The sequence below is a fragment of the Panthera tigris genome, chromosome A3, assembly GCF_018350195.1.
Source record: "Panthera tigris isolate Pti1 chromosome A3, P.tigris_Pti1_mat1.1, whole genome shotgun sequence".
In the NCBI taxonomy this organism is placed as follows: Eukaryota; Metazoa; Chordata; class Mammalia; order Carnivora; family Felidae; genus Panthera; species Panthera tigris.
The window spans coordinates 51,524,812-51,537,865 of NC_056662.1; the positions used below are offsets into that span (position 1 = coordinate 51,524,812).

Here is a 13,054-nt window from a genome sequence, read left to right on the forward strand (position 1 = left end):
TTCTAAATAAATCATGGGTCAAGAGGATGTTTGAAGGGAACTTTTAAAAATACATTAAATTGAAAGTAAATGAAAATGGAACATATCAAAATTTGTGGGATACAGTTAAAGCAGTGCTGAAAGAAAAACAGCACTAAAAATAGCACTATGTTAGAAAAAAAGGGAGTCCCAAATCAATAATCTAAGTTTTTACCTCAGTAACCTAAAAAAGAACAAAATAAATCCAAAGCAAACAGAAAATAGGAAATAATAAAGACGAGATAAAAATGAAAACTATGAAACAAAGAGATAATCCTTTGGGGGAAAAAAAATCAATAAAACAAACAAATTTCTGTCAAGAAAGCCAAAAAAAAGTGACACAGTATCAATACCAGGAACGAAAGAGAGGGCATCACTACCAACACTGAGAACATCAAAAGGATAAGAGAATATTACGAAAAATTTTACACATATATATTTAACAGCTTAGACAAAATGGGTCATTCAATTCCTTGAAAAGCACACACTTCTATAAATCACTTATATGAATCACCTATTAGAATATCCTTACAACTATTAAGGAACTTGAATCTCCCAAAAAAAGATATATTCAGGCTGAGTTTCATAGAAGAATTCTACCAGATGTCTGAAGAAAAATGAACACTAATTCTATCTAATTTCTTTTAGAAAAGTAAGAGGATGGTACAATTCCCAATAAATTTTATGAACATAGTATGACCCTGATACAAAACCAGACAAAGACAGTATAAAAGAAAACTGTAAATCAATACCCCTAATGAATATAGATAGGAAACTCTTTAACAAAATATCAGGAAACAGAATTCAGCAAATATAAAAAGACCTATACAACATGGCCAAGTGGGGTTTATTTTAGGACCACATGACTAGCTCAGTATTTGAAAGCCATTTGAAAGCCACATTATCAGGTTAAAGAAAAAAATCACATGATCCTATCAGTAAATACAAAAATCCATTTAAAAAACATTTTAACATTCATTCATGATTATAAAAACTCAGAAAAATAGTAATAGAGGGGAACTAAACTTGACAAAAAGCATCTATAAAACTATAGCTAATATTAATAGCGACAGGACTATTTTCCCCTAAGATCAAGAACAAGCCAATGATTTCCATTATCATTCATATTCACCATAGTCCTAGATATTGTAGCTTATGAAAGACAAAAATTGAAAGCATATAGTCAAAAAAGGAAAACAAGAAAACTTTCTTATTCATAGATGCATGACTATATACAAAATCCCAAAGAATGTTCAAGAAAACTCCTAAAACTAATAAGATCATGGTCATAGGATACAGAATGAACAACAGGGACACCAAAATTTTAAAAATACCAACTTTAACCACTCAAAAACACTAAATACGCAGCTGAAAATCTAACAAATAATGGACAGGAATTCTATGCTTAAAACTACATAACATGGATGAAAGAAATCAACTTTCTAAATAAAATGGAGAAATCATGTTTCTGAACTGGAACACCCAACACTGTAAAGATGCCAATTTTTCTTAAATTTGTATACAGGCTAATGCAATTTCTATCAAAACCTCAGCAAGAAATTTTGTAGATAGTGAAGATTATTCTAAAATGTATAAGGAAAGGCAAAGGAACTATTTATAAACATTTTGAAAAACAGGAAAATGAGGGGGCACCTGGGTGGCTCAGTCCATTTAGTGTCCAATTTCAGCTCAGGTCATGATCTCGCAGTTTGTGAGTTTGAGCCCCATATCAGGCTCTGTGCTAACAGCTCGGGGCCTGAAGCCTGCTTCTGATTCTGTGTCTCCCTCTCTCTCTCTCTGCCCCTCCACTGCTCATGCTCTCTCTCTCTCTCTCTCTCTCTCTCAAAAATAACCAAACATTAAAAAATTGTTTTTTAATTAAATAAAAGAAAAACAGGAAAATGGGGAAAAAATCAAACTACTCAACTTCAAAACATATTTTATTTTTTTCTTTTCCTGAAATTTATTGTCAAATTGGTTTCCATACAACACCCAGTGCTCATCCCAACAGGTGCCCTCCTCAATGCCCAACACCCACTTTCCCCTCCCTCCCACCCCCCATCAACCCTCGATTTATTCTCAGTCTTTAAGAGACTTATGTTTTGGCTCTCTCCCTCTCTCTCTTTTTTTTTTTTTTTCTCAAAACATATTTTAAAATTATAGTAATCAACAGTATGGAACTGGCGAAGGAACAGACACACAGATACATGGACATAACAGAGAATCAAGAAAGAAGCCCACATAACTATTCCCAACTGACAAAGGTGCAGAGGAAGGAAAGCCTTTTCAGTAAATGGTGCTAGAGCAACTGGACATTTACAGGCAAAAATGTAATCTTGATCTAAGTCTCACACCTCATACAAAATTAACTCAAACTGTACACGGACTTAAATGTAGAAAATGCAAACATAGAAAATTTTAAGAAAAAACACAGGAGAACACAATTTAGGGTTAGGCAAAAAATCCTTGCACTTGACCCCAAAAGCAACATCCACAAAAGGAAAAACCAGTTCACTGGAAATCATCAAAATTTAAAGTTCTGCAAAAGACCTTGGTTGGATGAAAATACAAGCTACAAAAAAAGAAAAACAGTATTTCCAAATGACATATCCAACAAAGGACTAGTACCTAAAGTATGTAAACAAGTCTCAAAACAATGGAAGACAAATAATCCAATTAGAGAATGGGCAAAAGACAAAAACATACTGAAGAGGATATACATTTGGAAAGCAAACACATGAGAAGATACATTTAGCCACTGGAGAGAAGCAAATGAAAACTCCAATGAGAAAACAATACTACCAGAATGGTGAAAATAAAAAATAGTAACAACATAGTGGTGCCTGGGTGACTCAGTCAGTTAAGCTTCTGACTCTTCGTTTTGGCTCAGGTCATGATCTCACAGTTGGTGGGTCCAAGCTCCTTGTCAGGCTCCACACCGCTCCTGCAGAGCCTGCTTGGGATTTTCTGTTTGCCTCTCTCTGCCCCTCCCCTGCTTGCAATCTCTCTATCTAAAATTAAAAAAAACATAAAATAAAATAACAAAATAAAATAACAAAACAAAACAAATAAAATATAAAACAAAAAATAAAACTTAAAAAAAATAATAAAAACACTAAATGCTGGTGAGGTCATGGAGAAACTAGATCACTCATATATTGCTGGTAAGAGCATAAAATAATAAAATCACTCTTAAAATTTGGCAGTTTATTAAAAAAATTAAACATGGAGCTACCATACAACAAGTACACTCTTGGACATTTATCCTAGAGGAATAAAAACTATTTATACACAAAAACCTCCACATAAATGTTTACAGCATTTATAATGGTTAAAAACCAGTTTCCTTTAACCAATGAATGGTTAAAATGTGGTATATTCCTATCATGGAATCAATAAAAAGAAATGCCACAACTTAAATAGATCTCCAGCAAATTATGCTAAGTAAAAAAAGTCAATCTCAAAGGGTTACATACTATATAATTCCACTCATATAACATTTGCGAAATGACAAAATCATAGAAATGGAAGTTCGTGACTGGAGGGATTAAAGAGGGGGTAGACCAGGAGGAAAGTGGGTATTGCTATAAAAATGCAACATGAGAACTTCTGATTTCTGGTTAGGCAGGTAAGGGGGTTGGAAGTTATCACTCCATCCTAACAAAAGTAAAAAGCTGAACAACTGAAAAATTAAACTTTCTTAGATCCAACAGAAGTGAGAACACAGGGCAAAGCCCAAATTTGGAGACAGACAGGTGAATACAGAGAATTACAGCTTACTGCAGCAGAAACCCATGAGCTGAAATCTCTGTGGGAACTGGTACCAGGGTAGGAAAATATGAACCATAACCAAAAATTGCTGGAGTGCTTGCTTCGGCAGCACATATACTAAAATTGGAACAATACAGAAAAGATTAGCATGGCCCCTGAGTATGGATGACATGCAAATTCATGAAGTGTGCCATATTTAAAAAAAGGAAAAAGAAAAGAAAACTGCTGGAGGCCCAATGTGAACAAGTCTGAGAGTTAAGAATGCTGGCTGTGGCCAGTCACAAGGGAGTTCTCAGATTTTGTTGGTTTTAGATGAGGAGCTCTAACAGTTCTCACAGTGAAGACTGGAGAAAAATCCCCTCATGCTTCAGGTGGGGGGGGGGGGGTAAAAAAAGTAACCATTTGGAAATATGACACAATTTTGTCCTTGTTAAAAAGATCTGTCCTCAAGAGAAACTACCTTACCAGAGCTTAACCTACTGAGATTTTATAAGAATCTAACAGACCTAGCAGAAAGGAAATACGAAACTCCAGCCCACTCTAGCAATCCTGCCCCACCTCATGGGGAGAAAAACTGAGAGGCATTTATGAAGTTCATAGCCCCAAGACACAAGCTCACCAAATGACTGAGACTGAATTACACAACTACAGAACACTTCCCCTTCCCACACATCTTACCATAGTATTGAAGGCTCATTTACAGCAGTCACTTTTACATAGTATATCATGTCCAGATAACAAGAAAAAATTACAAGCCATGCTAAAAGGCAAAAAACACAGTGTGAAAAGACAGAGCAAACTTCAGAATCAGACTCAAATATGGTAGAAATGCTGGAATAATCAAAGAATTTAAAACAACTATGATTAATATTCTAAGAGCTCTAATGAAACAAGTAGACAACAGAGAGCAGAGAGATGGAAACTCTAAGAAAGAATCAAAAGAAATAACAGAGGGGCCCCTGGGTGGCTCAGTCAGTTAAGCATCTGACTCTTGATTTTGGCTCAGGTCATGATCTCACGGTTCTTGAGATTGAGCCCAGTATTGGGCTCTGTGCTGATAGTGTGGAGCCTCCTTGGAATTCTCTCTCCCCGCCTCTCTCTGTACCCCCCCCCCAAAATAAATAAATTAAACCCAAAAAAACCCAAAAATACTAGAGATCAGAAACACTGTAAATGCAGAATACTTTTGGTGGGCTCATTAGTAGACTACACACAGACAAAGAAATAATATCTAAGTCTGATGGCACATCAACAGAAATTGGAACACAAGGAGGAAAACCCAAACTGGAAAAAATGGAACAGAATATCCAAAAATTATGAGACAATTACAAAAGGTGCAACACATGGGTAATGAAAATACCAGAAGGAAAATAAACAAAGGAATAAAATAAATATTTGAAGTGGGGATCCTAGGTGGCTCAGCTGGTGAAGCATCCCACTTGGGCTCAGGTGATGATCTCACGACTTGTGAGTTTGAGCCCCACATTGGGTGATCTTGAGCACTGCTTCTGGTGACCCTGAGCCCTGCTCTGGGCTCTGCACTCTGTCTCTTCTCTCTCTGCACTTCCTGGGATTCTTCCTCTGCCCCTCACTCACTCACACACTCTCAAAAAAAAAAAAAAAAATTAAAAAAAAAAATATATAGAGAGAGAGCAGTAATGACAGAATTTCCTCCAAATTAACACAAGAAACAAACCCCACAAAACCAGGAAGCTCAGAGAACACCTAAGAGGATAAATAAATGCACACAAAAATGCATTAAGGCATATCATATTCAAACTTCAGAAAATAAAAGCTTTTTTTAAAAATCTTGATAGAAGCCAAAAGAGAAAAAAGGTTATTTACAGAGAAGCAAAGATAAGAATTACATCCAAAGTCTCCTCAAAAATCATGTAAGCATGAAGAAAATATAATGAAATGTTTAAAATGCTGAGGAAAAAACCCCACCAACCTAGAATTCTACATACTCTGAAATTATCTATCAAAAATAAAGGAAAAATAAAGATTTTCTCACACCAACAAAAATTGAGGGATTCTGTTACTGAAAGTAATATTAATAAAAGTTATTTAGAGACAAGGAAAATTATATAGCTTAGAAACCTGGATGTACATAAAGAGCATTAGAGAAGGAATAAGTGCTTTTATTTGTTATTAACTGATCTAACAGATAAGTTTTTTGAAAACAATAGCAACAATGTATTGGATTATGGATGCCTGTGTGTCTGTGAGCATGTGCATGTGTGCCTGTGTGTGTATGTGTGTATACACAATTGTATTATTGATCATTGTATCATAGACGTAGATATAGATATATACATGTTTATGTAGGTTAATGTGTAGTGAAATGAATGACAGGAATTATACAAGGGAATAAGAGACAGGAGGAAGACATCAGCAGTATTTTGTTATAGTAGTCCCCCCTTATCACGGGACATGTGTTCCAAGACCACAGTGGATATCCGAAACCATGGACAGTACCAAACCTTTTATATACTGCATCTTTTCCTATACATACATACCTATGATAAAGTTTAATTTATAAGTTATGCACAGTAAGAGGTTAACAATAATAAAACAGATTACAACAACATACCATAATAAAAGTTGTATGAGTGTGGCCTCTCTCTCTCCCTCAAAATATCTTATTTGTACTGTACTCACCCTTATGGTAATATTGTAGATGCTAAAATGTCTACAGGATGAGAAAAAGTGAGGTAAATGATATAGACATTGTGACCCTACTTAGCATTAGACTATTACTGACCTTTGACAATACTTCAGAAGGAGGATAACCTGCTTCCAGACTTTGGTTTACCATGGGTAACTGAAATCGCAGGTAAGGTGAGTCTACTGTATTATAAGATACTCACACTACATGTAAAGCTGTATAGTGTAATTTGAAAGTGGATTTAGAGTAGTTCTAAGTGTATATTGCAAAGTCAGGGCAACCACTAAAAAATGTAAAAGAAGAAGTACAACTGAAGGCTAAGAAAGAAGGGAAAGTTAGAAGCATATAAAAGGTCCAATTAAAACCACAAAAGGCAGGAAAAGACTGAGAGAACAAAACAGGAACAAAGAATAATTGTCAATAAATAAAAAACAGTGACAACTATGGTAGATATTAATCCAACAATATCAATAATCACTTTCAATATCAATAGTCAAAATATACCAATTAAAAGAGATTATCAGACTAAATCAAAATATAAGACCCACACTGTCGACAAGAAACCCACTTTATTTTTTTTTTATTTTTTATTTTTTAGGAAACCCACTTTAAATATAAAGACAAATACAGATTGAAAGTAAATGAATAGAAAGATATACCATGCAAACACTAATCAAAAGCTAGCTGGAATAACTATATTAATTTCAGACAAAACAGACCTCAGAGCAAGGAAAGTTACCAGGGAAAGAAAGGCATTACACAATAATAAAGGGGTCAATTCTCCATGAGTGTGTAAGATGCTAGATACAATAAATACTTTTTAGATACCACACTAAAGGCATGATGCACAAAAAATAACTGAGAAATTGGACTTCATTAAAATTAAAAACCACTCTTGTCAAGAGAATGAGAAATGAGAAACAGATTGGGAGGAGAAAATATCTGCAAAGACACATCTGATAAAGAACTGTTATCCAAAATTTAGAAAGAATTCTAAAAACGCTATTGTAAGAAAACCCAATTTAAAAAATGGGCAAAAGAACCTGGAAACCTCACCAGAGAAGATATACAGATGGCAAATCAGCATATGAAAAGATGCCCAACAGTATGTCATTAGGGAATTGCAAATTAAAAGGAGACTTGACTCTACACCAATTAGAACAGCCAAAACCCAAAACACTGACAACACCAAATGTTGATGAGGATGTGGAGCAACAGAAACTCTCATTCACTGCTGCTAAAATGCAAAATGGTATAGCCACTTTGGAAGGCAGCTTACAGTTTTTCAAAAAAATTAAACATATTCTTACCATATCTATCTAACAATTGTGCTCCTTGGTATTTACCCAAAGGAATTGAAAATTAATGTCACACAAATCCTGCACATGGATGTTTATATTATTCATACTTGCCAAAACTTGGAAGCAATCAAGAGATCCTTCAGTAGGTGAATGGATAAACCGTGGTACATACAGACAACGGAGTGTTACTCAGCACTGAAAGAAATGAGCTATCAAACCAAGAAAAGACATGGAGGAATCTTAAGTACATACTGCTAAGTGAAAGAAGCCAATCTGAAAAGGCGACATACAGAATAACTCTTAACTATATGATATTCTGTAAAGGGCAAAGCTATGACATTATGTAAAAAGCAAAGAGTAAAAGGATTAGTGGTCTGCAGGAATTAGGGGTGTGGGAAGTATAAATAGGCAGAGCACAGAGGAATTTTAGGGAAAACTATTTTTAGTATCAAATTATTCTGTAAATGATGGTCATATACCATTATATTTTTGTCAAAACTCAGAGAATGTAAAACACCAAAGTGAACTCTAATGTAAGGTATGGACTTGGAGTGGAAGGACATACCAAGATACGTTCGAGTGTAACAAATTGTAACAATTTGTAACAAATTCTGTTGCAGGAAGCTGATAGTGTGGTAAGCAGTACATATGTGGGGTCAGGGAGTATATGGGGAATTTCTGTTCTCAATTTTACTGTGAACCCAAATTAGCTCTAAAAAATAAAGTCTGTATATATATATATATGTGTGTACATGAAGAATCTCTATGGTGATGTAGAACTCCTACTATTTTGACTACTATCAATTGTGGCTGTGATATTGTACTAGTTTTTCAAGATGTTACCATTGGGGGAAAGTGGGTTAGGGACACAAGTGATTTCTCTGTAGTAGTTGTTATTACTGAGTGAATCTACTATTATGTCAAAATAAAAAGCTTAATTTTTAAAAAGTACATGAACTCAGAGCCTGGACCCACTTCTAGATCTGTGTCTCCCTCTCTCTCTGCCCCTCCCCTGCACACATTCTGTCTCTCTCACTCTCAAAAATAAATAAACATTTTTAAAACTTAAAAATAAACATTAAAAAGAATGAAAAAGTATTTGCAGTCAGACAACTGTTAAAACTGAAATATTAGAAATCCATCAATGCTGAATAAAGAAACAGGACCGTGGCAAGAATGCTACTTTTCATTAGAAACATAGATGCAGGCTAGTATCTGTCTAGAATAGCACACAGAGAAGGGTGCAGAGTATATATTTGTAGATAAAAATAAACTATAAATTATCTGAAGGAAAATGAGAAGAATATTTGGAAGGAAGACAAAGTAAGATTTCATTCAATTTCTGAGCCTAGCCTTTTGTGGCTGAGAGCATTCAGAAACCATTATACAAAAAGCAAAATAAAATTTTAAGAAGAAGATAGCAACATTACAAGACCTGATAATCAATATAACTTTGTTTAGTGAGAAATGTAGTTAAGACTAATAAATTAAAAATGATATTCCATGGGGCTGGGGGGTGTGCAAGCACATGTGTGCATTTATGCTCCTGTGTTTACTTCTGCAACACAGAGGCAAAATATATGGAATACCACCTCAGGAAAGATATTTTTGCTTAATCTTAATCATCATACTACATAATAATCACATGACTCAATTAATACTACTTAATCATAAGTACCACACTGAGTGATTTAGCTATGTGCTTCTATAATTCCATAGGACCAAGATTACACTACCCAAGCACAAATTCATTTTTCTCCTTTAAGTAAATGAAAGCTATAACAGCATTTATTAATACTAATTAGGGAAATAAAATTTTACAAACCTAATACAGCTCATAGCACAAATGATTACATATGCATGACATAATTTAAATTGAATGAACCTTATATGAACAGATAACATATAGCATTCATTTTATAATATGCCAGAATAATTTTTTTGTTCTGATTAGGCTATTATAAAAATTATTATCTAATTTAGCTAATATGTACTTATTGGCATAAAACACAAGAAATCTTACATTTTTATTACCTTCAGTAAAATATGAAATATAAAATATAGTGGGGAGGGGGCAGTAAGTTTTAACAATAACCGAACAGTGACACTTATTATATAATTTTGAAACTCAAAAAACAATTTTACATATTGATTAAAACCTACGGCACTGAAAAACAGTATTTATAAAAGGATAAAGAAAAAGTAATAAAGCAGAGAAGGCAAAAAGTTCTGAAATGTAAACAGAACAAAAAACCTGTAAAAGAACAAGATCAAGAGAAATAATTAAAAAACATAGATTATTAATCAATTACCTGTGTTCCAGCATCTAGCTGCCTTAGAGACCAATATATAAATTTTACAAAAGGCTGATGAAGTTTGGCATTCACAAATGGCATCCACTGTAACTGCTCTGTAATCACAGGCAAAAGCTAAAGATAAAATGATGGAAGATACAAAAGCACAGTAATTTTAGATGTATGAAATCAAATACCACAATTTTCCAAAAATTATCCTTTTTCAAAAGAAAAAGAGTTCTCTAACAAAAACCCTCACTTTGAAACCATAAGCAACACATGTAGAAATATATATTTGAAAATTTAAATACATATATCCCTTAACCCAGCAGCAGTACACTAAGATTTTAAATGAGATGAACCTATACAAACATATTATCTGGACTTTAAAAGATTAAGTAATTTTAAGATACACATGTAACCACTAAAAATTACAATGGAATCTGTATTTTATTTAGATGATAAAAGTGGATTACAAAAAAACAAGTGTAATATGATGCCATTTATGGTTTACATTTAAAAAGATATATGAAAGAATATTTTTAAAAAATACTATAAAATTTTAGCAATTAGGGTAATACTTTCCTCTTAACAGGTGTGACTTGCATAAATAATAATTAATAAAGTCAATTTGTAAAAATAATCAAATGTTTAAAAAAGATGTCTATGGGGCATCTGGGTGGCTCAGCTGGTTAAGCATCCTACTTTGGCCCAGGTCATGATCTCATGGTTCGTGAGTTCAAGCCCTGCGTCAGGCTCTGTGCTGATAGCTCGGAGCCTAGAGCCTACTTCTGATTCTGTGCCTCCCTCTCTCTCTCTGCCCCTCCCCCACTAGTGCTCTGTCTCTGTCTCTCAAAAATAAAAATATTAAAAATTTTTTTTAAAAGATGTCTATGAACACTGCTTCAAAAATATGTCATTTTGCTAGAAAATGTCAAGACCACAAAGATATATTCTAAGCCTTTGATGGAATCCTACTTCTGGTATAGTAGCCTAAGAAAAACACCTAAAATACACCCCTTCTAAAGCATATGAGGTGCTTCAAAAATGTAGAGGTATCTTAATTACTTAGCAATAGGGAAATGGTTAACTCGAACTCCACACCCAAAAAACAAATAATCCAGTGAAGAAATGGGCAGAAGACATGAATAGACACTTCTCTAAAGAAGACATCCAGATGGCCAACAGGCACATGAAAAGATGCTCAACGTTGCTCCTCATCAGGAAAATACAAATCAAAACCACACTCAGATACCACCTCATGCCAGTCAGAGTGACTAAAATGAACAAATCAGGAGACTACAGATACTGGCGAGGATACCCCTCTTGCACTGGTGGTGGGAATGCAAACTGGTGGAGCCACTCTGGAAAACAGTATGGAGGTTCCTCAAAAAATTAAAAATTGATCTACCCTATGACTCAGCAATAGCACTGCTAGGTATTTACCCAAGGGATACAGGAGTGCTGATGCATAGGGGCACTTGTACCCCAATGTTTATAGCAGCACTTTCAACAATAGCCAAATTATGGAATGAGCCTAAATGTCCATCAACTGATGAATGGATAAAGGAATTGTGCTTTATATATACAATGGAATACAACGTGGCAATGAGAAAGAATGAAATATGGCCTTTTGTAGCAACGTGGATGGAACTGGAGAGTGTTATGCTAAGTGAAATAAGTCATACAGAGAAAGACAGATACCATATGTTTTCACTCTTATGTGGATCCTGAGAAACTTAACAGAAGACCACGGCAGAGAGGAAGGGAAAAAAAAAAAAAAAGGTTAGAGAGGGAGGGAGTCAAAACATAAGAGACTCTTAAAACCTGAGAATAAATTGAGGGTTGATGGGGGGTGGGAGGGAGGGGAAAGTGGGTCATGGGCATTGAGGAGGGCACCTGTTGGGATAATCACTGGGTGTTGTATGGAAACCAATTTGACAATAAATTTCATATTTAAAAAAAGTGTATATCCACTCTATGGACTAAAGATTATAAACAAGAAAAATATTAATAATAATTAAGTAAAAACAATAAAAGCTAGGATACAAAGTCATATGTAATTAGACCACAGATATGATCAATAGGTACAGAAAATAAACATACGAGTTTGGAAGGACATATGTAGCCTTTCACAGTACCATCTAGGCACTACTGACTACTTCCTCCTTTTGAAATACTCATTGGCTTCTGCGACACCAATTTCTCCTAGTTTTCCTTCTACTTCTCTAGTCACTATCAGTCTTTCTGGCCGGTTCATCTTCACTCACTTGGTCATTAAATGTTGGCGTTCCTCAAATTCAGTATTAGCCAACACAGACTAATTAGCCCATACAAACTAATGACTCCCATATTTACATATCTAGCACAGACTCCTCTTTGTGTTGAGCTCTGGTCCCTTATATTGATGTCTATCAGACACATCCATTTTGGTATCTCAAACTCAGCTTGTCCAGAACTTATCAGATTAAGGAGGCTCAAACCCAGATGTACTCCAATATTTCCTATTTTGAGAGAATGCTACTGACATTCATCCAGTTGCAAAAGTCAGAAACCTGGGAACCAACTAGATACCTCAACTTATATACTAGATCCATTACGAAGTCTCATCTGTTTTACCTCCTAAATATTTTCTCAACAGTCTACTTCTAATTCCATAACCATGATTCTCATGCAAATTACTGTCTTAATTCATCTGAACTACTTAAGACTTTCCTAACTGTTCTCCAGCATCTGCTCTGGAGCCTTCACTGCAGTGAAGGATCCTCAAAAGCATAAATCTGATGCTATTTTCTCCTTAAAGATCTTCACTGGTTTCCTACTAGTCTTAGTTATTATTTTCTGGAATGAAATTTCAAGCAAAACTGAAAAATTAGACACCTCAAGGAGAAATGTCTAAACTGTATGTTTATGGGTGAATGGAATTTAATAACTATTCACTATCTTAAGGCCATAATTCCAGTAAAATCTTGTATACTTAATCCCCTTCACCCTATATTTTA

General features: G+C 34.6%; 1 protein-coding gene and 1 non-coding gene across 11 annotated transcripts in view; one reads left to right on the forward strand and one right to left on the reverse strand.

Annotated features, from left to right (window-relative positions):
• Positions 1–13,054, reverse strand: part of CCDC138 (coiled-coil domain containing 138) — a 134,290-nt gene that overhangs the window by 68,356 nt on the left and 52,880 nt on the right. For 9 of the 10 annotated variants that reach the window (XM_042981051.1, XM_042981043.1, XM_042981048.1 and 6 more), the window contains one exon: positions 10,071–10,187. The exons of the other annotated variant lie outside the window; for it this stretch is intronic. In XM_042981051.1, coding sequence (XP_042836985.1) covers positions 10,071–10,187 — 117 coding nt within the window. The remainder of the gene's footprint in view (positions 1–10,070; positions 10,188–13,054) is intronic. 10 annotated transcript variants of the gene reach the window in all.
• On the forward strand, positions 3,883–3,989 carry LOC122237577. The gene has a single exon (XR_006216163.1). It is a non-coding gene; the product is annotated as a U6 spliceosomal RNA (small nuclear RNA).